Here is a 24380-nt window from a genome sequence, read left to right as displayed (position 1 = left end):
TGATCCACCTGCAGGTTCTCCACCTGGAGAATATCCAGAAAAAAAGTCATAGTATACAGTATATAAAATATTTAAAAAAAAAATCAAAGTCATGTAGTCTGTTGAAAAAAAAGTAATAGTATACCATGTAGGAAAAAAATCATATGTATGTTGAAAAAAAAGTCATGGTATAGTATGTAGGAAAAAAGTCATGTTGAAAAAAGTCGTAAACATACAACATAAAAGGGTTAGGGTTATAGAAGCCCATAAAACAGGAACCCATTAACCCATAAAACAACATACTATGATGTTTTTCAACATACTATATATACTATGACTTTTTTTTCATGAAAATGTTAAACATGCTTTAATATGACATTTTTAAATAACATTTTTCAACATAATATACTATGACTTTTATTACTTTTTTTTAACATTCTATACTATGAATTCTTTTTAGAACTGGGAAAGCTGGGCAGCCTGAGTCCAGAGATCCAGAGATGTGTGCTGATCCAAGTGAAATCCAGAAGATACAGGGGTGGAATGGAGGCAGGAGTTGGGTACCGCTGTAGACAAAGGAGAACAGGTATGAGTAAATCATTCAAAACAGACAAGAGCTATTCAAATAAATGGCTTGAATTAGACTTACTGAGAGTATACGATCTGGCAGCGTGGTGTTGAAGCCCAGTATTTGTAGCAGAGTTCACACCCACACACTATACACACAAACTATAATATCCCTTTTTTTATGACTTTTTTCAACATGCTATACTGACTCTTTTTGATATTCAATGCTATGATTGTCTCTGAAATACAGTGACTAAATCAGAAACCTTATCATTGCCTAGTTATTTTGAACTCTGTCATGTTAATAACATAACTAAAGTAGCTTTTTATCAGTTAAAATTTTTTTTAAAAAGGTAAGGTATTAATATCCCAAGCTATTTCTGAGCATCTGGCTGATTCATTCACCTCAATCAAATCAAGCTTCTGTAACCACTTCACGTGGGGATACCTGAGCCATGCCGAGTTATGAGCATCTTCGATGACTCAAAGCCGTGCTGGCACAGTGCAGTAGTTTTTCCATAGTACTGTAAGCTTAAGGACGTTGTTTACCTTGATGGCGTGTTGGAGGTGTGCTGGCTTGCACACACCGCTGTAGAGTAGAATGCTCTCTTTGATAATCCCACACAAACAAAAATAAAGCAAACTCCAGTATTCAAATCACTTCACTGGTTTTCAGTGCAAGACTGAATAAACTTCAAAATTCTACCTTTACTTTTTGAAGCACTTAATCGTTTGGAGTCTATAATTCTTTCCTAATCATTGAATACAATCCAGTCAGATCTTTCAGGTTATCAGGTGGTGGTTTTCTAATGTGTCTGTCTGTGTGTAGTTTGTGTCTGAATGTGAACTGGATCTGTGGTTTGCCAATGCCTTTTTGAGGGAGGGTGGTCTTTTCTTGTTATTTTCCATTCCTTTTATTGCCGTTTGCACTTTCTTGTGTTCTATTTATTGCAGTCTTACATGTTGCTCTTTGCACTTTAATGTAAAGTACATTGAGTTAATGAAACATCAATATACAAAAACTGTAATGCTTTGCCTGAAACACAGTAACATTTCAAGACAGGACCACATTTCATTACTCACCACAATTATAGAGAGCTGTCAGGTGGAGTCTCCACCACCACGTTTTCCCAAATGAATGCTCCTCACACTTTGCCCTTATATTTTTTACATTGTACGGTGTGTTCAGTTGCTTTATCTGAATTTCACAATCATTTTAAGCAAAGATAAAAGAACACAGTGACAGGTGGAAATTACCAACTCAACTACCAAAGAAGGGCGAAGGATAGATGATTTACAGCACAAGAATGCTGATAATGAGTCACAACATCATGTAAATGGCAACCTGACATTTTTGAGTAGCTGATAAGAGTGGGGTGTAGAATGGGCCAATATGAAGTAAATTAATAAATAATAACACATCCTCACATATTCAAATTAATTATCAAAATCCATTTTATATTAATAAATATTTCACTCTTCAAATCCACAATTTAACTCTTATCTTTGTTCTCTTATGACCTGAAGTGATACTTGTTTCCCCGGGCTAAACCTTATATAAACACAAACACCCGGAAACCATTTGCATGTCCAACATTCAGCTGACTGAATGGGTGCAGTATCTGACATTTTATGACTGGGTGTCATGACACTTGTGCTTTTCATGCCTTTTCTTACTCTTTATGCCCACCCACACATCCACTCCCTTGAGCATGTTGTGCAAGATGCAAGAACACGCTGCATATTATTAACCATTTGCGTCAAACGAATGAATGAAAGATACAATACAAATACGTCATATTCACTTATTTTAGTGATTCATCAGTTAACAAAACCGACAGGAGAGGAAAAGTGCATTTGCTTAGAAACTAAAGTACAGAAAGAACACGAGAAAGGGACACAAGTGGACTGAGGTGAATTTTCCTGAGAAGCTGTCACATTACACTCACAGGATTTCTCATCAGAGCCTGTGAGTCAGGACACTTTTGAAAACAGATAATAGGAAAATGTATGATACAAACTGCGCTCCTGGCCCACACAACAGATGCTCAAGCAGCGTAGCAACACACAACGCTCAAACCTCAAATGATGTCGATTTCACAGCCTTAATTTCAAGTATATTTACCACACATATGTAGTCAATATTTACCCGTCACACTGGTATGGCATCAATAATCTTTCTTGGGGGTGTATTAAAGGAACAGTGTGTAATATTTAGGGTGATCTATTGGCAGAAATGGAATATAATATTAATAAGTATGTCTTCTTTAGTGTATAATCACTTGAAAAAAGATATCGTTAGCTTGGAATGAGCCGTTTGTATTTACATGTGGAGGGGGTCCTCTTCATGGACCCGGCCGCCATGTTGCTACAGTAGCCCGGAACGGAAAAAACACAAACACTGGCTCTAGATAGGGCCATTCACGTTTTTGCATCTGCCACCGTAGTTCTCCTACACACTGGGCACACTTAAGAATTTTCAGTTGGTTGCAATCTGCAACCTCACCGCTAGACGCCACCAGATCCTACACACTGCACCTTTAATAGGCTGAGCAGTCACATTTAAATCATACTTTATCTTTAATGTACCATACCAGTGTTTTGCATATTTTAACCAATTTAATATCAAATGATGTGCCTTTAACATCCTCGCAGAACACTTTTCAAGGCCTACAAAAAAGTCTCATTTAATGGAAAATATTTTCGATCAAACTTTTAATTGACTGTTTGCTAAGTCCCCTCTCATAATTCTTTTTTAATTTTTCGAAACAGTGGGTTGTTGATTTCAGACAGAGGTACAAAAAAGGAGGCCTCTCTTTTCTAGCCAACAACCGTTGATTTTGAGGACTGAGATGATAGCTGTGTCACTGAAGTATTTTATCGACTTTAGCTCCCCAGCTAATTACGCTAACGTAAGCTACATGAGTTGGCTGAAAAGGCTGTCTGCGGTCGACTTTTTAATGTTTGAAACTGACTCCTTTTAAAACAAAAAAATCAGTAATGGGGTCGTATAAACTTGATGGCTACATACATGAAAAGACTGAGGCTAAAGCTACATCTCAGGCAAAAAGTCAGCGTCCTCACCGGTTGATGATCCATGTAGAAGACATGGAAATAAAGAAACAGCATTGTTCTTGTATTGCAGTGAAGAACTAGTCCTAGTATGTTAAGTATGATGATGAAGGGAAAATGTACGATTAGACTGGTATTTTGTTCGAACAAAACTCTGCTTAACGTTAGCTGCTAAGCTTGGACACTAACCAAGACAGCGGTTCGATTTGTGCTTTATTCGTATTCATATTTTCAATCAGTTTTACTTTTATCACTATGATAGAAAAGGCTTTTAGGATGCCTTGTTTGGTGAATGTAACACTATCTCGGATAACAAAAAGGTTAGCTCAACTCTGATATAGTAGCATCCTGGACTGGCTCCCACACAGTGGGGAAATACAACACAGTGGGTGTGCTAGTCGTTTTTGTTTTTTAACGTAACCTAATGTTATGGGTTTCATTTCGCAAGAATCATTTTGTAGATTAATTATGCAGTATTAGCCGACGTTTTGTTAGTAGTCCGTTAGCATAACATTAGCTAGCTTATCTTTGTCTGGATGATTGTGTAGTTGGTATTTGGCTTGTAGATCTTAATGTCATATACCTACCCGGTTGTAAATTGGACATCGGCCTCAAAAGATTAACGTCTTTTGAATTGCTGACAGGTGTTCACTAACACCAAACACATCAGTGACCATAATGGGTGGAAAACTGTCAAGGTGCTCCTCATTCATAAGGATCGATATCATAAACTATCAGTTTTGTAATATATCGCCCCTTGCCTCTGTTAGCCTCTCTTCATATGGGTATTTGTCTTTCACACATATTTTATACATTTCTGATGATAAATGACCCGTGACAGATGACGGATGAATAGACCGGTGACAGACGATACAAGTCTACCGTAGCTCTGTACGCTTCCCTCTTCCAGTGTTCCCATTCCCTGTTGAACACCATTAATCAATAGTGGATTATGCTTTTTTCTCTCACCGTAACAAATATGTTCAAACCCCATATTTGGGCCCTGTATGCTGAAACAGCTTGTGTCCTACACAGCTGTTAGACTGGCCCACTTTCTCCACTGCTTGTGTGCTCACAGGTGATGTTCATATCATCCTGGACACGAGAGGCCAGACAAACACAGCAAAGGAAAGTCTGTCTCTTCACCAGAAGACTTCCTTTGGTTTCACGAGGGCCAACCTGTACGTGTTACGCTCCTATCGCCAGGTGTCCGAACACCTCAGGTTGCCTGCTTGTCCGGGTGGCTCTTTAGCTTGTGGAATTTTACACTGTCCAGCTTCTCGAACCTTTTCTCACAGAACTCACAGGTGAAGTTGTAGTGGGCCTCTGAAGTGTGCTTCTTCATGTGCCAGTTGAGGGACGCACGCTGGCGGCACTGATAGCCGCAGATTTCACATCTGACAGATGACACGGGTGAGAAGACAAGAAGGAAGGGAACGGGGAAGAAAAGAGGAGTGAAGATCACGTAGATGATTATGGGACATATGAACTTCAGTCTAACCTGCTCAGAGCAAAAATGTGTAATAATAAGATCTGTTTTCAGCTTTAGTAACTTACTGGAGTGGTGTTTCTCCCGTGTGGGTCCGCCTGTGGACCTCCAGGTGATTCTTACGCTTGAACGATTTTCCGCATGTCTCACAGATGAAATCTCTGACCCCTGTGAAAAGATTCCGTTACACTTGGAGGTTAATGAAAGTGAGATTCTGAAAATTACAAGCGTGTATTTTAGCGCTGTTAAAGTTAACACGATAATAATGCGTTAAAGAAATTAGTGGGGTTAAAACGAATTTGCATTAACGCATTAACACAACTTGCGATTTTTATGTTGTAGCGGGCTCAGTTTTAAAGAGTGAAGACACTGGTATCATATGAAACTACAAAACATAAGGAATCCATTGGTACCAACTATTTCATACTAGCTTGTCGTGAAGGAGGTTAAATAAAGCTCCAAACTTGCGCTACATTTTGGCGAGGAAAAACTGGCCATTTTCAAAGGGGTCCCCTTGACCTCTGACCTCAAAATATGTGAATGAAAATGGGTTCTATGGGTACCCACGAGTCTCCCCTTTACAGACATGCCCACTTTATGATAATCACATGCAGTTTGGGGCAAGTCATAGTCAAGTCAGCACACTGATACACTGACAGCTGTTGTTGCCTGTTGTGCTGCAGTTTGCCATGTTATGATTTGAGCATATGTTTTTATGCTAAATGCAGTACCTGTGAAGGTTTCGGGACAATATTTGTCATTGTTTTGTGCTGTTAATTGATTTCCAGTAATAAATATATACATACATTTGCATAAAGCAGCATATTTGCCCACTCCCATGTTGATATTAGTATTAAATACTTGACAAATCTCCCTTTAAGGTACATTTTGAACAGATAAAACGTGAGATTAATCACGATTATCTATGGACAATCATGCAAGTAATTGGGATTAAATATTTTAATTGATTGACAGCCCTAGTGTCTTTGTGAGCCCACCTGAGTGGATGATCATATGGCGATGCAGGTGGTTCGACAGGTAGAACTTCTTTCCACAGCCCGGATGGGGGCAAACCTTGGTCCTCCCTTTCCTGTGAACTAGGTTGACGTGATTCTACAGAGAGAGGGAAGTGAACCACAGAGAGGGTTATTTTAAGCTAAAAAAAACTGAAGCTGGATTGTAAAGCATGAATGAAAAATGTTTTACCTGAAAGCTGCTAATAGCTACGTAGACTTGACTGCAGCCCTCGTACGGACAGTGGAACATCTTGAGCATCCCGTCTGCCTCAATGACTGGGCCTCGCCTGTTTCTCTTTGACCTGACACTGCAAAAGCAGACACCGCAGACTTAGTTCACAATAACAAGAGGACACTAAGTGGAGGGGAGTTGGATTACCATCTCTGCTGAGCTCCTAGACTTGTCTGAATGTCAACCTGCACTGGAATTCACCATGTAGAGTATTGCGGGCCACTAACCTGCTCAGACCTCGCTGCTGTTCTCTGTCACTACTCAGCTCCAAAGCGTCATCAGTGGGCTGCAGCAGCTGTTTGTCACTCAAACCTGCAGAGAGAAAGTGGGATTACAAACTGACTCTTGCAGGTATTGGCTGAATCAGAATGTCATACTAGTCGAGAGACGAGAGACCTCAGAGATTTGGTCCAAAGTATACTGGAGCACATAGATTTACTTTGTTGCCTGAAAGGGATAGTTCGGTTGTTTTGAAGTAGGATTGAATGAGGAACTGAAAATGCTTTGAAATGAAAATGTTTCTGAAAGACTTTAACGCCGATTTATAGCCAAAAATACTTTGACTATGTTCATCAAAAAATGCCTGAATTGACCCAGAGCCTGTGGATGCGTATTTTAACTTTAACTTCAGGGAGTACAACATCAAAACCTTTACCATTATATCTTTTGTCCAGTCATGCACGGTATTCTGGTTATGAATGTTATCAAGGTTTAGATCAGAGGATAGGATGTTTGCATGGAGGCTACTCCATGAACACTGTACGTTGTTATTACACAGTGCTGTAAACAAATGAACCCTGAGGGGGAAGTGGCAGCCAGTAGTTTCATTAAATTATATAACAGCGTCCCTTTATAGCAGAGGTTCTCAATCTTTTTTTCAGCCAAGGACCCCTTACAGGATAGAGAATGCAATAAACATATTTGCGGATTCTAAGAGTCATAGATTTGTTAGATCAGAACGTAATTTATGAACTATTACACCAAACCAGTTGTCAGAAAAAACGTTAACATTGTACGTTTCTGCAAACTCCGGGATGCGTTGAATGTCAGAGTTTCTGAACCCCAAAAATGTTTCATATCAGCCTTATATCACGCTTGCAGAAATGCACAATGACACGTGGTTAACCCCTTAACACTGGCCTTGTGGATCCAATGAGCCCAACTGTAGTCATGTGTGATGATGTTAGTCCCCATAGTAGCCATTTCATATAGTGAGACCATTTTTTGAAATTCGACCTCACTGTATAAAATGACCTGTGGTGAACTCTAGGATAATCACAGCCTCATGAAACTTTACAGCCACAAACTAGAGACCTAGAGCATTCAGAGGATGGATGGCTTCAGTTCTGAATGTAGCGCACCTGTCATGGAGTCTTCATCCTCTCCTGTTCTGAGTTTTGAGTCAGAAACCTGGTTGTAGGTGACACCCCCGATGACAGTGCAGGTGACTTCCTCCACGTTCCCGCCTGCCATGTTGAGCTGGATGCCCTCTGACGCCAGGGCCTCGTAGCTGGGGCCAGTGATGATAATTAACTAGGGATGGAAAAAAACAATGAGGCTCTCTCTCCTTTCCCCTGGCCTAAAAAAACTTTGAGAACCCCTGCTTCAAACATCTCTGCAATGTACTCATTCACCTACCTGTGAGCCTTCCAAATTGGTCCTCTGGTCAGGAATCTCACAGCTGGTCACCACCGTCTGCAGGGTCTGGGGGTCAAACAGTTCGCTCTGCTCTTGCACCTGCATGGGCGGCGGGACCGACAGCTCTGGCTGAACTCTGAGTCCGATTGAGCCGCTCAAGCTCTGCGACAGCAACGAGTCCTCGTCCGTCTTCTCCAGTTTATCAATTAAGGATGCCGTCACTGTAACGCACTCGTATCCGTGCGGTATAGTCCTCATCTCTTCTTCTCTGTCGTCTCTGTCTCGCCTCAGATCCTCAGCCTCCTCAGCCTCCTCAGCCTCCTCCTCTGAGGGGATGGAGTGAAATGCTGCGGAGGAGGAGTCTTGCTGTCGCTCCAGGACCATCTCCATCTCCCAGACAGGCTGTCCTGTCAGTGGAACATCCTTGGAGGAGGCCTCTAAACTGGGCTGGTGGTCTGGAGTTGCAGCCTGTCCTATTGGGCTCATGGTTGTATGTTGTACCTCAGAAACATCAACATTATCTTCCACATCTACAGAAAAGCAGATAAATAAAAAAATGTTTACCAGCTACTCTTAGACATTGAAAGTGGAAAACCTCTAAATGAGTCAAAGAATAAAGTTATCATTCTGCACCTTTGAACTGTTTTTGAACCTCCTTCCTCCTCTTCCTGCTCACTACACCTTTAACCGTGGGCACGTCTGTTTTTGCTGCACTCTCTTCATCGCCCTCTCCATTCACTCCCTCCTCACATTCAGAGTCACTAGCCTCCCTCGGTGGTGAGAAAAGGTATTGCACGAACGAGTGGTTAGAGTCACATTCCCAGATGGCAGCAGTGGAGAAGTTGAGCTGGGGCTCCAGGGCTCGGAGCTGGGGCTCGTGAGGGCAGAAACGGGAGTGCTCCTGGTACCAGCACACCAGGCTCTGGAGGCTGGACACACGCTCCTTCCTGTCTGGAAAACAAGAAAAGTCAGCCGAAAGAAACGATCGCAGATGAGTGAAGAACTGGATTCCAATAGGATTTTTTTGTCAACTTTGAATGTAAATGTGAATCCACTTGAATCCCTTGTTGGATAAACATTCAAGAGAGCGAGAGCAACAACTCTTTGTGCAAAAAAACCCCAAACAACTCAATGTACACAATACTTTTTTCCCTACTGAAACCCATTTCTACCAAGAAAAGGAAAAAATTGATTAAAAGTTATGACTGAAAAAATATATATATCAGGGTTGTCAAAGTTAACACATGTGATACATTTTTAAATGCACTGTTTACCATTGGCAGAGAATTTTGGCAAATTTTTCTTGTGCGCTACCCACATAAGCAGCTGTGCTGCTCATCCCACAAATGCATGATCCTTACAAGTTGGACGTCATTATGAAGGTAAATAAAACAGGCTTTCCAACGATGTAAAATACAATGCCAGTTAGCATTGTAACAACAGAGAAATAATCCACCAAACACAAATTTCCAAACTTTTTTTCCCAGGAGTTTATATACAACCTGGCTACTCTCACAGAACCAGCTATCACACACACACACACACACACACACACACACACACACACACTTCCAAAACCTATGTGACTGATTTAAAGTATCCCTATATATCAATGGCTCCACTCACCTTTTTTCTGTTTTACTGAGACTTCTGGAGCAATCTTCTTCCTGTAATGCAGTAAGTTGGACAATGACTGACTGGTCAGGTTAAGCAGAATAAAAATAAATAAATATATATGTATATATATTTATTTATTTTTATTCTGCTTAACCTGACCAGTGTTATATATATATATATATATATAATAATTAACATCAATAATATAATAACAAAATATAATAATAAAAAATAATTTTATTAAAAAAATATATATATATAATAAAAAAATATAATAATAAAAAATATATATAAAAAAATATATATATTATAAAAAAATATATAGTAAGAAATATAATAATAAAAATATATAATAATATTGGCTGACAGTATAGAGGGAACAGCTAATAATATTACAGCAGACCATTTAGATAGAGACGGGTCCGGTTAGGTTTGCTTGTATAAACTAAACCAGGCATTACTTCTACTGGCCTTACCCGCAGTATTTCTGCTGGTATTTGTCTCCATAGGTGGAGTTGAGCAGGATCAGGTACTCTGCCAGTCCAGCATCACTCAGACTGGTCCTCCTGCGGAGCTCGCTCCACAGCTTGTGCGACTCTCCCAGGTACACCCGCCTCACATCGTACTTCTTTCGGGACTCAAGACGCCTCTGAGCTCGGTCGGAGTCCGTGAGCCTGGGTCGTCCTCTGCAGCGCCTCAAAACACCTTTCTCCGGGTCCCCTGCTTGCTTAGCGTCCAGGGGAACTTCCAGCTCTGCCATCTTCACAGCTGTTGTGATTAACCGGACCTCCCGGAAGTTATCAGACTTTTAACAGGAAGTACTGATACAGACGCCTTTTTCAGGTGGTTTTCCCACACCATGGGCTTGTAAACTTTGTCAAAACATAGCCGTGGATCACATGGGTACATGTTTGTTAAAAAATACTATTAGAAATACCCACTGTGTACACGGAGAACCGCAGCGGAACGGTACAGCAGACAAAGTTTTTTCCACACGAACCGCAACAGCACGGACACCAATGTGCTGTAGTGATGGGAATGCAGGCTCCTTTTAGTGAGTCAGATCATTTGGCTCAGCTCACCAAAGAAGAGCCGGCTCTTTCGGCTCCCAAACGGCTCTTCGTTTTACCACTTCTGCCTTTTGTAATTCACCCAAATTTAGCGCTTTTTTTTTTACCTATGATTAGTATGTGTGCAGATATATCGCTTAAATTATTCAATATAATTATACTAAACCTTATAATTTCCAGAATACCGTAATTTTACATGCTGCTTCGTTTCCGACTGTCACTCATCTTGTCTGCTATTCGCACTCCTCTATTTTTCTCTCCTCCTCTCCCTCCTGCTGTGTACCTGTAGACCGTCAGCGCGCCACGCACCCCCTCTCCTCCCTGCTTGATGGTATGATACGTGTCTGTCATCACCTGATTGGTCGCACGGACGTCATCAACACAACATTCAGTCCCAGTCAGTGCATGGACAGTACGTGGTGCGAAGAAAATTGTCCTATCATTCTGAATTGAATTAATTAAAAAAAAAAAAAAAAACGGCTCTCGGACAGGAGCCTTCTGTAATGGTACGTGTCCACAGGGGCGTTTTTATTGCGAGGGGACGCTTCCCAACATCGGACGATTGGTGGGCTGTCACTAGACACAAGTCTGTCCCCACCTGTTTGGACGAACGCTTTCCCGCCGTGGGCTGCTGCTCCCAGCTTTCAAACCGGAAACAGTATGGAGGCTCGTTTGGAAACTTTCTTCTCTTATTTCTTATTTTCTCTTTTATTTCTGAAAACATTTGAGGCGAGAAATAAGCCATGCAGTTGCTAAATCTGTCTTTATTTTGGATCAACAACGTTTATTTTAAAAGATTCTCGGGAAATTCGAGAGGTGGCGTGTCGCGTCGGACCCCCGTGATTTACATAAAGTAGACTAGCCCTCAACTTTATGCAAATGAGGAGCGGGCGTTGTGATGCTCCGCTTCTCGAATCGTGACGCCCCCTACCAGAATGCATTGCGCAGCAGCTTACATAGACCCTGTGGACACGTACCATTATCGTTCAATTAAAAGAGCCGGCTCAAAAAGCCGACTCGTTCGCGACCAACACATCACTAATGTGCAACATGTAAACAGACCGCGGGAAAACGTCAGCGTGAACATCATGAACAGACACATAACTACAGGACAAAGTGTATCTAATGAGTTTCAGTCATGACAGACATTTTAACACTTGTGTTTCGGACTTTTCTGTCCCAGACGGCTGTAAAGAAGGAGCTCACGGTCGTCCCTCCATCAGCATCAACCTGCAGCACGCTGCTGGTCGGAGACAGCCGCATCAGCCGCTCCGTGCTGCTGCTGGCGGCCGTGACCGCGGCGTCAGAGACGGACATGAGAGTGATGTTCTTCACCCAGACGCAGATCCAGAGCCTCCCAGTGGCTCTGCAGAAGTGTAATACCAGCCTGAGCCCAGAGAGCCTAAAGGTACACATCACTTTCCTCTCCAACTGTGTGATTGATATATTTTTACCCATTATAACATTGTAACTAATTAATTAATTTATGGTTAATAAATAATAATAATAATAAATAATTAATAAATGTATGCATCACTAGACTAATGTTTGGGTTGCCAGGTTATGACGGCAAACGATTTATTTATTATAACTGGCTATTAAAATGTACAACTGAGGACTTTTGTAAAAAAAAAAATATATATAATAATAATAAACCTTTGTTAATGACGTATTAACAATTGTAATTGTAGACTTAATGGCTTATTAGAAAGTGAAAAACTCATGAACATTTATTGATGACTTTAATATTAAAGGGACTGTTTGTAAGATTCAGAAATGCTTGTTAACAGCGACACCTATGGCCGTTAAGTCAACGAAAGTCAGCATCGGGCTCGCGCTTGTGCTCGCTCTAAATAGACATGAACGAAGTTGTTGAAGTTAAAGAAGTTTCTTAAAGGGATAATAATAATAATAATAATAATAATAATAATAATAATAATAATAAATAAATAATTGTGTCATTCATTTTTCAAGCAAAAATGCCAAATATTCTGTGGCTCCAGTTTCTCAAATGGGAGAAAGTTTGGACTGATGGCTGGACAAAACAATATGTAAAGAAATCACATTGGGCTCTGAGAAACTGCGATGGCCAATTTTTTGCTATTCTTTGATATTTCATTGACTAAACAATCACATTTCTGACCGGCTACTGTGATACGATCAGATTCTGTCTGTCAATTTAGTTTCTTCTTTCTTTTTTTTAAGAAAATCAAGTTTTCCTATCCCAGGACAGTGGAGGAGCTGCTGCAGCAAGTGGCCAGCCTTCACGAGTCCACCAACACGTCTCCCACACCTCCCTCGCTGATCATCGTTGACAGGCTGGAGGGCTACCTGTGTGGTCCTGGAGGCGGGAGCCACAGTGGATTTCACCAAGGAGAGCAGTCCTGCGCTGCACACCTGTCTGCGCTGCTGTGCGACAGCGCTGCCTTCCTCACGCAACTCCTGAAACAACGCTGCCCGAGCTCGGCCCCCTGCCGCATCATCGCCTCTTTCCAGTCGGAAGTGGACACTGGGCAAGCCGGCGGGGAGGCCTCTGCCACAGATCCCATCCTTGATGTTCTTGATCGCTATTTCCAGGTTCGCTGTACGCTGGACCGAGACCGGAGCTATGAAGCTGCAGCAGCTGGACTGCAGGAGGTGTGGAACATTTACCTTTCTGGGACAGGCATCACAGAGACTTCTTCTACCAAAGACTGTGAGGACAGACCAGCTATAGCCCAAGAGTGGCAGCTGTTAATTTCCTCTGATGGTTTAATGGAGTTTAAGTTGGCTTGAACATGTTTGTATCAAAGACTATAGCAGTGGGGGAGAAATTGAATGTTGATTTGTTCACTCAGGGAGTTTTGTTCAAAGAAAATGCTAATTTTTTAGCCTCCGGCTTTCAATTTAAAGAGGACTTTTATGCTTTTTCTCTTTCCTTTAGTGTGTTAAATTGTTTTTTGTGCTTATAAAAGGTCTGCAAAGTTACAAAGCCCTAAGTCTACGCCAAAAGGAGTTACTCTCCCCCACAGAAACACTGCTCCTGAACGGCCTGAAACGCCTTGATTGAAGTCCCGGCTTTCTTCCGTAACGTAGTGATGTCACCAAGTAACACATCATCAACAACAAAATCTGCATAATACCTGCCTAGCGGCTAGTTTGGCACGACCTCAATACAAAGCTTGTTAGAGCGGAGCTGGAGCAGAGTCTAAAGAGTTTGGTTCGGTTGACCAATCACAACAGAGTGGGCCAGCTGACCAATCAGAGCAGACTGGGCTTTTCGGGTGGGGCAGAAAGGATGTTTTCAGCCATGCCTTTCCTTGTTGTCTTATCACTGATATAGCATGATGTAATCTGCTCTGCTTACCCTTTCAGATATCAGCGAAAAGGACCACAGTGGTTGTAGATGTACAACATTTAATGAGTTGACATTTTAAATGACATAAAGCTTTGTCAAACGCATGAATAAAATCTTACACAATGAAAACATTTACATAGACATTGATGAATGGGAATGTTTTGAAAATCGAATAGTGGTTACCAACGTTTTTGGCTCAGGACCCCTTAAAACAAAGTCTGAAAAAGGGCAGACATATACACTGTACATCAAATAAACATATATTTTGTAAAGCATATTCATGTTTTTTTTCTTTTGTCTTATCCCTTTAATCATTTTGTGACCCCTCAGTTTTATCTTGCAACCCTTAGAGGGGTCCGGTCCCTCAGGTTGAGAACCACTGGTTTACAACATTGGAGTGATTAACATTGGACTGAAGAGGCTGATATCACAGTTAAAGTATTTTACAAATCAGAAGAAATAAAGAAAATACTTGTTTTGAAAAATAAACAATATCATAATCAACACAATATTATTTTGAATGTTTCTGAAAAGAAAAACATGGAACAAAATATTACTCTACTTTTCAGTAAACCACTAATAGGCTAACTTTCTCTTAAAATATATTTTGCTTAAATATTATGTTATCCACAAATGTAGAACAATGTGTATTAAAAAAATAGGATTTTGTTTTTAACATATTTGATAAATCATTAATTGCTGTTGTGAAAAACACGCAACAACTTGTAAGAGACATCCAGTTGGTTGTGGGTTTTGAGCTTTGTTTCCTTTTTGTGTCTATAACTTCAGTTGTCAAAAGTAGAATTCAACAATGCATAGATATGTTTTATATATATATATTTAGAGTAGCTACAATTTCAATTACAAGATATTTTTCATAAGCCACAAAAGCAAACAAGCGTTAAAACATCTAGAAATGATTCAGTTTGATTTAAAAACTAGAATGAATTAAAATGTTTTGAATAGAAACATCAAGGTTAAGACATACTGTACATGATCTGCTCTTTAGATGGCAGCAGTGACTAAAACACAACTTAAACATGGCGAGAAAGACATTAACAACTACAGTTACATAAGAATGAATATTACCTACAGTAGTAATAATTATACTTCATTTGTTCCAGAATTCTGCGTTTGTGATAAAGTACAAATATCACCGTAATATTATTTACAAATACAGTGAGTTTTTTCCGATTTGGAAATGACATAATGGCTGCGGGGTTCAAGTGTAAGCTCTTTGACTGAAATTTGAGGATATTTTAAAGTATGGCTAAAAATATTCTATATTTTTGTTATTGTCCGCTAATCCTGAAACCAACAGTGTTAGTATGTTTCACAATACCTTCAGACTTCCCTATCCTGTCTGTGGCACTCAACCTCAAGACCATTGGTTCTTACTGAAGACGTAAATCTTTAAAAACGGGTCACAAATATATAAATTAGTATCTTTTTTTTTTTTTTAAATACTCTCTAATTTCCTAAAACAGCTGGGCACTGTAGTTTTTAACAAACACTAGTCAAACAGGAGTAAATGGTACATTTGTTGGGGACTATTTTCAGCAGTGGATTAATACACATTTGGTGCTCTAGTAAGCACGATGGTGAATGTGAGTTTGACTCAAAATAAACCTCATGTACCTATGTTCATTTAACCATGCTAATTGCGCGGTTCTAAGAATGGCAATGTTGGTCAGTCTGTCTAACACTTTGATACAGACTGATACGTCTTCACAATCATTTAATGCCACTGTGAGCATGTAGCATGCTGACATTAGCATTAAGCAAAAAGCACTACTTTGCCGTTTGGCGTTTGTCATATGGGATGGATGGTAGAAATGGGAAATATTTCCATGTTAACAACTTGCGAGCGTTCAACGTCGTCAAGACGGTTGAATGATTCGAGAGAGGATAAATCGAATCAGGCTTTGGTTACACAGTCAACACTTGTAGGCAGGATTTGTTGACAATTCAATAAAAGTGGAATATCACCAGCCCTATCCTTTAAGACATATCAAAGGAACAGGGAAAGAGCATTGGCCTGAATCGTTCAGTCTTCCATTTCAGGATGCCTGTACTGTATTTGAACCTAAAGCCATTCTGTGATTTAAGCTTATAAAAGTACACTTAGCTTGAATAGGAAATCATTATGGGTACATTTGAATTTTGGTGAATTATAATAATTCTGCTCTGATCTACAGGATAGGATACTTACAGATCAGCATGCAGACTTTTGCACTGAATATCAGTATTTGGTGTAAACCACAGCAGTGGTTTGGATAAAGTAGAAGTGATGTGTGTACATCTAACCCTTCAGCAAGCCTGCGAGACTGCAAGACTCAGTCCATATTATGCAGCCCAGCTTTGCTCCCTCTCAGTCGTCATCGTGGGCGGGGTGTTGCCTCGGCAGGAAGGGTCTTCTGTGAGCAGGGATCTCGTTCTTGTAATCATTGGCGTAGATAACCACCTTTCCAATGTCCTCTACTCTGCTCATGGGGCTGTAATCCATAGAGACCCCAGAATCTGCCACTGCCATGTAGGTGTACCCAGGGCCTTTGGTCATCCAGGCGTGGTTTGGGTACTCAAAGCTTGACTGTGACGAAAGGCGACCCGAGCCGGAGCTCTGCTGCACAGATCCGAGGTCGGAGTGAGATTCAGACGACACTGTCTTTCTGGAGGCAAAAAGCACCTCCAGGGGTAAGGCCTCCTCGGGAACGTCATCCAGGTGTTCCTCTTCGCCGTGGTTGTTGGCACTGAGGGTGACGTAGGCGTCTTGGGACTCCAGCAGAGCGGACTGGGAGCAGGGAATTGGGTTCTGGTGGTGCGCCCGTAAGCGGTCCATCAGCCAGTGGTCGTGTGGTGTGGATCTCCATCGCTCTGTCTGAGCTGAATCACCCCTTTCCAACGGCTCTCTCTCGTCCAGCTCCATCATTGCGTCATTGTCCTCCTTTCTGCCTGTGGTCAAAGCTTTAGAGGCCTTGGGTGGCAAAGGCGGAAAAGACAGTGAGGGGCAAGGGCTGAGCTCTGACAGGACTTCCAGAGGAGATGGGCATTCTTCTGAGTAGAAGAAATCTGGCGTCAGCAGAATGCCTCCGTTGGTCTGCCCTAACCACGCCTGTACAAAAACACAACAAACGATTATGAAAACTGTAAAATGACTGACTTTGACTTAATTTTCTGACATGAAGAGGGTACTCTCCTGAATTTTCTTGCAACGCCATGAGGTTGACATTTGTGGTATTGAGTGAAATGTGTTTTTACCATTGGATAGATTAACATGACAATCAGGTCAATGACTTATTCTTACCTGAAAGTCGCCACCATAAACAGTGAAAAGGCCTTTGAACTTGCTGTCAGGAGTTGGAATAGTCGGCCAAATCTTCTTTACAACAAACCTGAAAAGAGCACAAATGCTGAAAATATAATTCTACATGTTGTTTTTCCATTAATCAGTACAAATGGTTGTAAGATGCAACCAATTTTTTTTTTTGTGGCTAGTACATAAGTTATGTATTGCTGGTTATCTGACCTTCGATGGGACAGGAGCATGGAGAGAGACAGCACAATGAGGATGAAAGAGATGATGAGAGTCAGGGATGTGATGAGTAGGTCGAGTTCTGGAGGAGGCACAGAATGATCACAAAACATTGGTAATTGCATTGGGAACAGAACAGTGGGCTACCTCTGGATCTGAAAAGTGAAGCCATTGCAGAAGTGCCTTAAACTTGCATTATTTCTAACAGCCAGCAGATGGCGACTCCCCCCTGGATGCAAAAAGAAGTCTGATTGTATAGAAGTCTATGAGAAAATGAGCCTACTTTTCACTTGATTTATTACCTCGGTAAACATTGTAAAAATGAGATTATGGTCTCAATCGTGAGTTTCAAGTGTTCTTCAATACAGCATGATGTTCATTTAGTAAATTATTATATACAGTCTATGATTGGGAACAAACTAAGCAAAAGAAAAAAAACAATGTGTATTGGATCTATGCATTCAGGCCTACAGTAAAAATGTGGGACTATATATTCCCTTTCAAGAGATACCTATGCTGCTGGGAATATGTGACAGTCATATTTGTATTGCATATGTGAATGAATAGTCACCTGCAGGCAATGTTTCCATGAACTCCGGGTCACTCCAGGCACTCCAATAGCCGTTGTAGCTAATCCCGTCCAGCTTTACACGGACTCGCACCTTGTACTTCATGCCTGACTGTAGGCCTCTCAGGATCAACTCTGAGCTGGCTCGTACCACCTCGACCTGCAAAACAGTCCCCAACTCATCAATACAGGTCCATATGTGCACCTTCCATTCAACAAACTCAAAATGCTCAAAGCTTCATTCCACCTCTAATGTATCAGTGAGGTAATGCAAGGCGTTAAAACAACCGTCATACCTGCCCCACGTGGCTGTCCGCCGGAGCGTAGCTGACCTCGTATATCATGCTGTCATCCATGTACTTGAGAGGAGGAGGCACCCAGCTGACATTCAGCTGGCCTTGCTGATCCGTGCTGCTCACCGTCACGTTAGCCGGAGGATCCAGAAGAACTGCCGAGCAGATAGACAGGAGGCAGCTTGTTAGGGAGGATTTTGAAGGAAGTCGAGGAAAAGATTATTCCTCACCAAAAGTCTGTCACACCCTCAAACACTGCTGTACTTATCCTGATGCAACCCGGTATAACGCCAAAATGTGTAATAGACCTGCCTGTCCACCAGAGGATAGCATCAGTTTCACGTTTTTCTTCACTGTTTTTGGTTTCTACCAACTCTTGAGGGAAATATCTGGTTCTTTAGCTGCTAAATGCTCCACTTAGTTAAATAAGGTAGTTGCTAACTTTGTCTGTATGCTGTTTGGCGCTGGGCAGGTAGCGTACAGTAGGTTTTTAGAGCTTTTTCTCTAGAATAGTTACGTGTTGTGGCTAAACACAACAGATGAGAGCCATGAGAGTGAACCAAAACAGTAAAGTTGTGGGCCGTAAAATTCAAACGGTAAACTGAGATACATTAAAACACTCTGTAGAGCTGACAGGAACTGCAGGTTTGGGTGATAATTCTCTCCAACTTTGTCACTATAAGTGACTACTTTCACATACAAGTTGTCATGTGATCAATTGTTAAAGGTGCAGTGTGTAGGATTTGGAGGCAGGTTGCAGATTGCAACCAACTGAAACTTCTCCCATGTGCCAAGCGAGTAGGAGAACTATGGTGGCTGACGTGAAAACACGGAAACACGAATGGCCCTATCTAGAGCCAGTGTTTGGTTTGTCCGTTCTGGACTTCTATGGCGGCCGGCTCCGTGAAGAGGACCCGCTACGTATGTCGATATAAACGGCTGATTCTAAGGTAACGAAAACACAACAATTCTTATTTTCAGATGATTATCCTCTAAAGAAAACATACTTATTAATACTATATTCAATTTCTGCCAATAGATCACCCTAAATGCTACTCACTCTCCTTTTAGTATAACAATTCAATTATAGCAGCTTTTAAAAACAGGAATTATGGGGAATTTGGAAAATTGGGAATGAAAATGAATGTAATCCATCATTCTCACTCACACCTTTCAAATGCCTATCTCCTCAGACTGTGCTGTTTAGTGACAGAGTGTGGCCCAGTTAGCAGTAAAATAACTCACAGACAAGCTCGATGAGGAGGCTGCGATTGTGGATCAGCATTCCCTCTCGATGAACTCGTATGTCCATTTGGACGAACATCTTGATTCGGTTCAGATGGCAGACGTACAGCCTCTTCCCGCCCGCTGCAGGGAGGGCTCTCAGTGGGCACCTGCTGCTGTTTTCTTCACTGCTCGGGACAGAGAAAGACAGAAGTACGGTGGGTTCAGAGAGAGGGTTTTTATCCTTGAATGAAGCCACTAAGAATTTGGACATAGCACTATGCTGGATGGTGCTAATGTTTCATGTATCTAGACCAGGGGTCGGCAACCTGCGGCTCCGGTGCCACAAAAAAAAAAAGAAAATTTGCCTGGAGCCGCAAAACATTTGCAGTGAGGTAGGGGTCACATTGAGGGAAAAAAATCAGAGAGTTCGAGAATAAAGTCACAACATTATGAGAAAAGAAAGTCATCTTTAGCCCCTCTCCAGTGGCTCCCTGTGGATTTCTTAAAAGAAATTGTGGAAATGAATCTGTTTATTGTTAACATTTTCATTTTTATCTATCATTGTTGTAGGTCTATGGTACGACGGTACGACGGAGTATTAGGGCAACATTGAGGAAAAAACATAAATCTGAGATTTCGAGAATAAAGTCATAATATTACAAAAAAAAAAGTCGTAGTATTATGAGAATAAAGTATTAATATTAGTATATATATATATATATATATATATATATATGTGTGTGTATATATGTATAGTAGTAGTAATTTTACAAGTTATTTTCTTTTTTTCTTGTAAAGTTGTGACTTTATTCTGGTAATATTATGACTTTCTTTTCTCATAATGTTGTGACTTTATTCTCGAACTCTCTGATTTTTTTCCCTCAATGTGACCCCTACCTCACTGCAAATGTTTTGCGGCTCCAGGCAAATTTTCTTTTTTTTTTTTGGCCTAAAATGGCTCTTTTGATAGTAAAGGTTGCCGACCCCTGATCTAGACTGGTGTATTGACCTTTTATTAAGGCTCCTAAAACAAGTCTGTAAAAACAGTTCTTAATCCTTTAATTCATTATTCAATCACCCTGATCTATTAACTAAAATACAGTTTCATTCGTAACCTATTGGAAAAATAAAATAGAAAGAGAACACCAGTTTCGTACAGTATAATGACCGTATTGGAAACCACATGGCGTGCTACACTACTGAGTGTGACTTACTGGTAGTTGTATGTGAAAGAGTATTGATCCACAGAGCCGGCCCTCTCCTCATCTTCCTCCCAGAAGCATGTGAAGTCCTTCCTGCCTTCAACAAAGCACTTTGGGTTTTCTGGCTCCTCTTTCAGCAGCATGGACACTGAGGAAGTGAAGTTATAGGGTTGGGGTAACAGGCAAGTGAGAGAGAAGCTTGTTATTGTTATTATAGATATGAAATCACCTATATTGGAAGAATGAAGCAAGTCATCCTTTAACTTTATTGTGTTCTCTTCGACATTTTCTCAATGGATATGTATTTGTATATGATCTGTTATATATCCTGCTGAGACCCAGCCCATTGACATGTGTCCTCTGTAGTTGACATGTTGTCCGCATGCATATCCTCTTACCCTTTTGACCTACTCTATCAACCCCTGGTGTGTTGTAAAGAGGACATCCTAGGCTTTCCAGTGATATGGCATGTGTTGTTGTTTTTTTATCAATTTGGATGTATTTTTGGTTTAATATCACTCTACAGCCATAATATGTTCATTTTTTTGTCTTTTCACTGAAATAGTCCTGTAGTCCACTATACAGTGGACAATAAAAATAAAGTTTAACAAGCCTAAATTGTTAAGATTTTCTTTTAGCCCTAAATAGAAAGGAAATCACAAAAAAAGTAATTGGAAGACACTTTTTTTTTATCTCGGTTCCCAGGAGGATATACATATTTATATATTTTTTGATATGTCAAATAAAACCAATCAAAGAAAGAACGTGGTCTATCCAAATGCTGGTAAAAAAAAAACTTTTTGCTCTTACCTTTTTTTCCGAAATCTCGTGCGCCCTGGACGATGGCAGCTGTCCTCATGGCGCACAATATCACGTAAAGTGCCAACAGTCGGCTCAGGTGATCGCATAATCTCATCCTTTTTGTCTTCTCTGTGGACAGAAAGACTTTAGTCTTCTGTTGCTCGTCGGCATAACTAGAAAAACAACCTGCTTCTAACGTGCTGCTGCAGCTCTCGCAGGGGGGAGGTTTGTTTTCTTGTTTAGATACCTACCATGGATAGATGGAGAGATACCATGGAGAGCGGTTACGTGCCTGCTTGTGAGCGATAAGGTGTGTGTGTGTGTGTAGAGTAGAACTGTTTACTCTCTCCAAGAGGTCAGTGGAGGGGAGGTGGGTGGTGGTGAACTGTTGCACAACTTTTTACTATGTTGTTGATGGGCGGGAATCATGAGCTCATTGATGTTTACCACTCTGAGGAAGTGCAGCCTTGGACGTGCGTAAAAGCGCACAAACGTGTTGGGATGGATGGATGGATGGATAGATGGATAGATAGATAGATATATATAGATATATAGATATATAGATGGATGGATGGAAGGAAGGATGGAAGGATGGATGGATGGAAGGATAGGTAGGTAGATGGATGGATGGATGGATAAATAGATGGATGGTTGGATGGTTGGATAGATAGACACAACAAACGTGAATTACTTATTTATTGTTTTCTTCCATTTACATGCATGTTCTTTTTTAAATATCTATATACTGTAATTTGCTTAATGAATTGTATATATGTATACATATGTTTTTTTTTTATTTAATTAAAAAAAATTATTATTGAATTGACGCTTTGGCAATATTGTTCACCTGACAGTCATGCCAATAAAGCATTTGAATTGAATTGAATTGAATTGAATTGAATAAATAGATAGATAGGTAGATAGATGGATAGATAGATAGATAGATAGATAGATAGGTAGATAGATAGATAGATAGATAGATAGATAGATAGATAGATAGATAGATAGATAGATAGATATAATAAAGATAAATAAAAGGAATATTTGATATGTTTTTAAATGTGTATTTCTGAGCCCCTGTCTCGTGGGTGACCTTAAGCCGAGAGGTGATGACCCCTCTCAGGGTGACTGTCAGGAGGTGGTGCTCAGCCCCTGCCCCCTAACTGGCCCCGGGCCAACCTAATCCCTGCATGTGACCAAGTAACGGAAACCACAGAGTACTCGCACACCTAAGAAGCGGACCTAAACGGTTTCTTATCTACTCTCTGCACCCATATGTTTTCTTCGTTTGACCAGCATTATCGGCGCTGCAGGCAGCCCTGTTTCTTCACCCATGATAAGCGGCCCAGGGGGGCGTATAGCGGCCCATCCCCATCCCTGGCAGTTTAAATGCAATTCAGCGCCTCTTTACATCATAAGGAAGGAGGAGAAAAAACGCCTGATCCCAGTGAAGAGGTTACTACTGAAGCTGCAATTCACTCACATGACGACACATTTGAACTGGTTAAATTCCACATCTTTTTTCAGTGAACTCCATATAAGTTCAGTTTTAAAGTATATAGCCAGAGGCCCTGCACAGGGAAGGTAGTTGTGTCGTGTGGTGGCAGGAAGGAGATGAGGAAATCTGTATTGTAGTGGTGTACAATGGAGTGTGGTTTCTCTGGTTCTTCAGATAAAACGTGCCCTGACCTGCTGTTTTGGGGTTAGGAGATCATAAATTACACTTTAGATGCTGCTGTCACCATGTTGTATACTCTCTAACTGATCACTAAAAGGAACACAAGAATTGGCAACTAAGCTCTCCTTTTTGTAATGAATATATTCTTTATTTTCATATACACATTTCCACATACTCAATTTATTCTTGTTTATAAGATGCATTTTTTCCACAATGCTTCCATCCAACACATTCGGAACCTAAAATAAATGGATCCAATGATCTGATTTAGGGATGCCCCGATCCGATATCGGATATCGGGTTGCTACTGACTCAAAAAGCTGGAATGGGTATTGGTGACAATCGGGCCGATCTATTCAATTCAGTTATGCTTAAGTCAGCAGCACGCCGAAAGATCGCATAGCTGAGGGAGCTAACAACAAACATGTCAGCCGTTTGGAGGTATTTCACGCTTGCTACGCCAACAAGTTCTACAGCTACTTGCAATATCTGCAAAGCCAATGTTTTGAGGGGTGGCAGTAGCACTGCAAATTATAAAACAGGTAGCTCAAATCAAGCAATCTGATTGGTTCATAGCCGTGATATTATACAGACCGGCACATACGGGTACTTCGCAAAAGGTCAAGGGCCGCGCCCCCTTTTGGGGGAAAGAAAACCGAAAATCCGTTTGACTTCGATGCAGTTTGACGTATGTTTGGATTGTAATTTTGACAAGTCCGTATACATTCATCTCTTTGTTTGTTTTATACACGCATCTTGCTTGCACCTGAGCGATCGCGATACCTTAATAAATTAAAGTTGATCGCCGCCATGTCCCTTCAGTCTTGCCCCGTCCAACACAGCGGCCGGATATTGCTTAACCAGACTTCTATACATATTTGATTGAATCACATTAGGCTTAGTGTTGTCTGTATATAACCAACATGTTAATAACCAACTGTTCGATCTATAGGCTGAGATTTAGTTGGAGACGACAGTCTGATGCTGCTATAACGTTAATGTATGACTGTATTACTGCTGCAGCCTCCCACTCAAGCTATCGTTAGCTAGCCATGCCATAGT

The 24380-nt window shown here is 40.9% G+C and overlaps 3 protein-coding genes across 3 annotated transcripts; 1 reads left to right on the top strand and 2 right to left on the bottom strand.

Annotated features, from left to right (window-relative positions):
• Positions 1-4699: 4699 nt before the first annotated feature.
• Positions 4700-10462, bottom strand: znf653 (zinc finger protein 653). Its single transcript, XM_074655659.1, has 10 exons — positions 10087-10462; positions 9620-9660; positions 8627-8944; positions 7994-8523; positions 7717-7888; positions 6583-6667; positions 6314-6431; positions 6106-6220; positions 5176-5275; positions 4700-5015 (listed from the first exon to the last, which is right to left on the bottom strand). The coding sequence occupies exons 1-10, from the start codon at positions 10368-10370 to the stop codon at positions 4838-4840; spliced, it is 1941 nt and encodes a 646-aa protein (XP_074511760.1). The 5' UTR covers positions 10371-10462; the 3' UTR covers positions 4700-4837.
• A 1244-nt stretch (positions 10463-11706) lies between these two features.
• swsap1 (SWIM-type zinc finger 7 associated protein 1) lies at positions 11707-14492 on the top strand. Its single transcript, XM_074655693.1, has 2 exons — positions 11707-12088; positions 12886-14492. The coding sequence occupies exons 1-2, from the start codon at positions 11819-11821 to the stop codon at positions 13453-13455; spliced, it is 840 nt and encodes a 279-aa protein (XP_074511794.1). The 5' UTR covers positions 11707-11818; the 3' UTR covers positions 13456-14492.
• Positions 14060-21955, bottom strand: epor (erythropoietin receptor). The gene is made up of 8 exons (XM_074655682.1): positions 21650-21955; positions 20852-20987; positions 19656-19822; positions 18414-18565; positions 18121-18277; positions 17544-17631; positions 17322-17409; positions 14060-17129 (listed from the first exon to the last, which is right to left on the bottom strand). Exons 1-8 carry the CDS (start codon positions 21753-21755, stop codon positions 16389-16391), a joined length of 1635 nt encoding a protein of 544 aa, XP_074511783.1. The 5' UTR covers positions 21756-21955; the 3' UTR covers positions 14060-16388.
• Positions 21956-24380: the final 2425 nt, after the last annotated feature.

Source organism: Sebastes fasciatus, chromosome 13 (genome assembly GCF_043250625.1).
Source record: "Sebastes fasciatus isolate fSebFas1 chromosome 13, fSebFas1.pri, whole genome shotgun sequence".
In the NCBI taxonomy this organism is placed as follows: domain Eukaryota; kingdom Metazoa; phylum Chordata; class Actinopteri; order Perciformes; family Sebastidae; genus Sebastes; species Sebastes fasciatus.
This window is presented reverse-complemented; position numbering and strand designations above follow the sequence as displayed.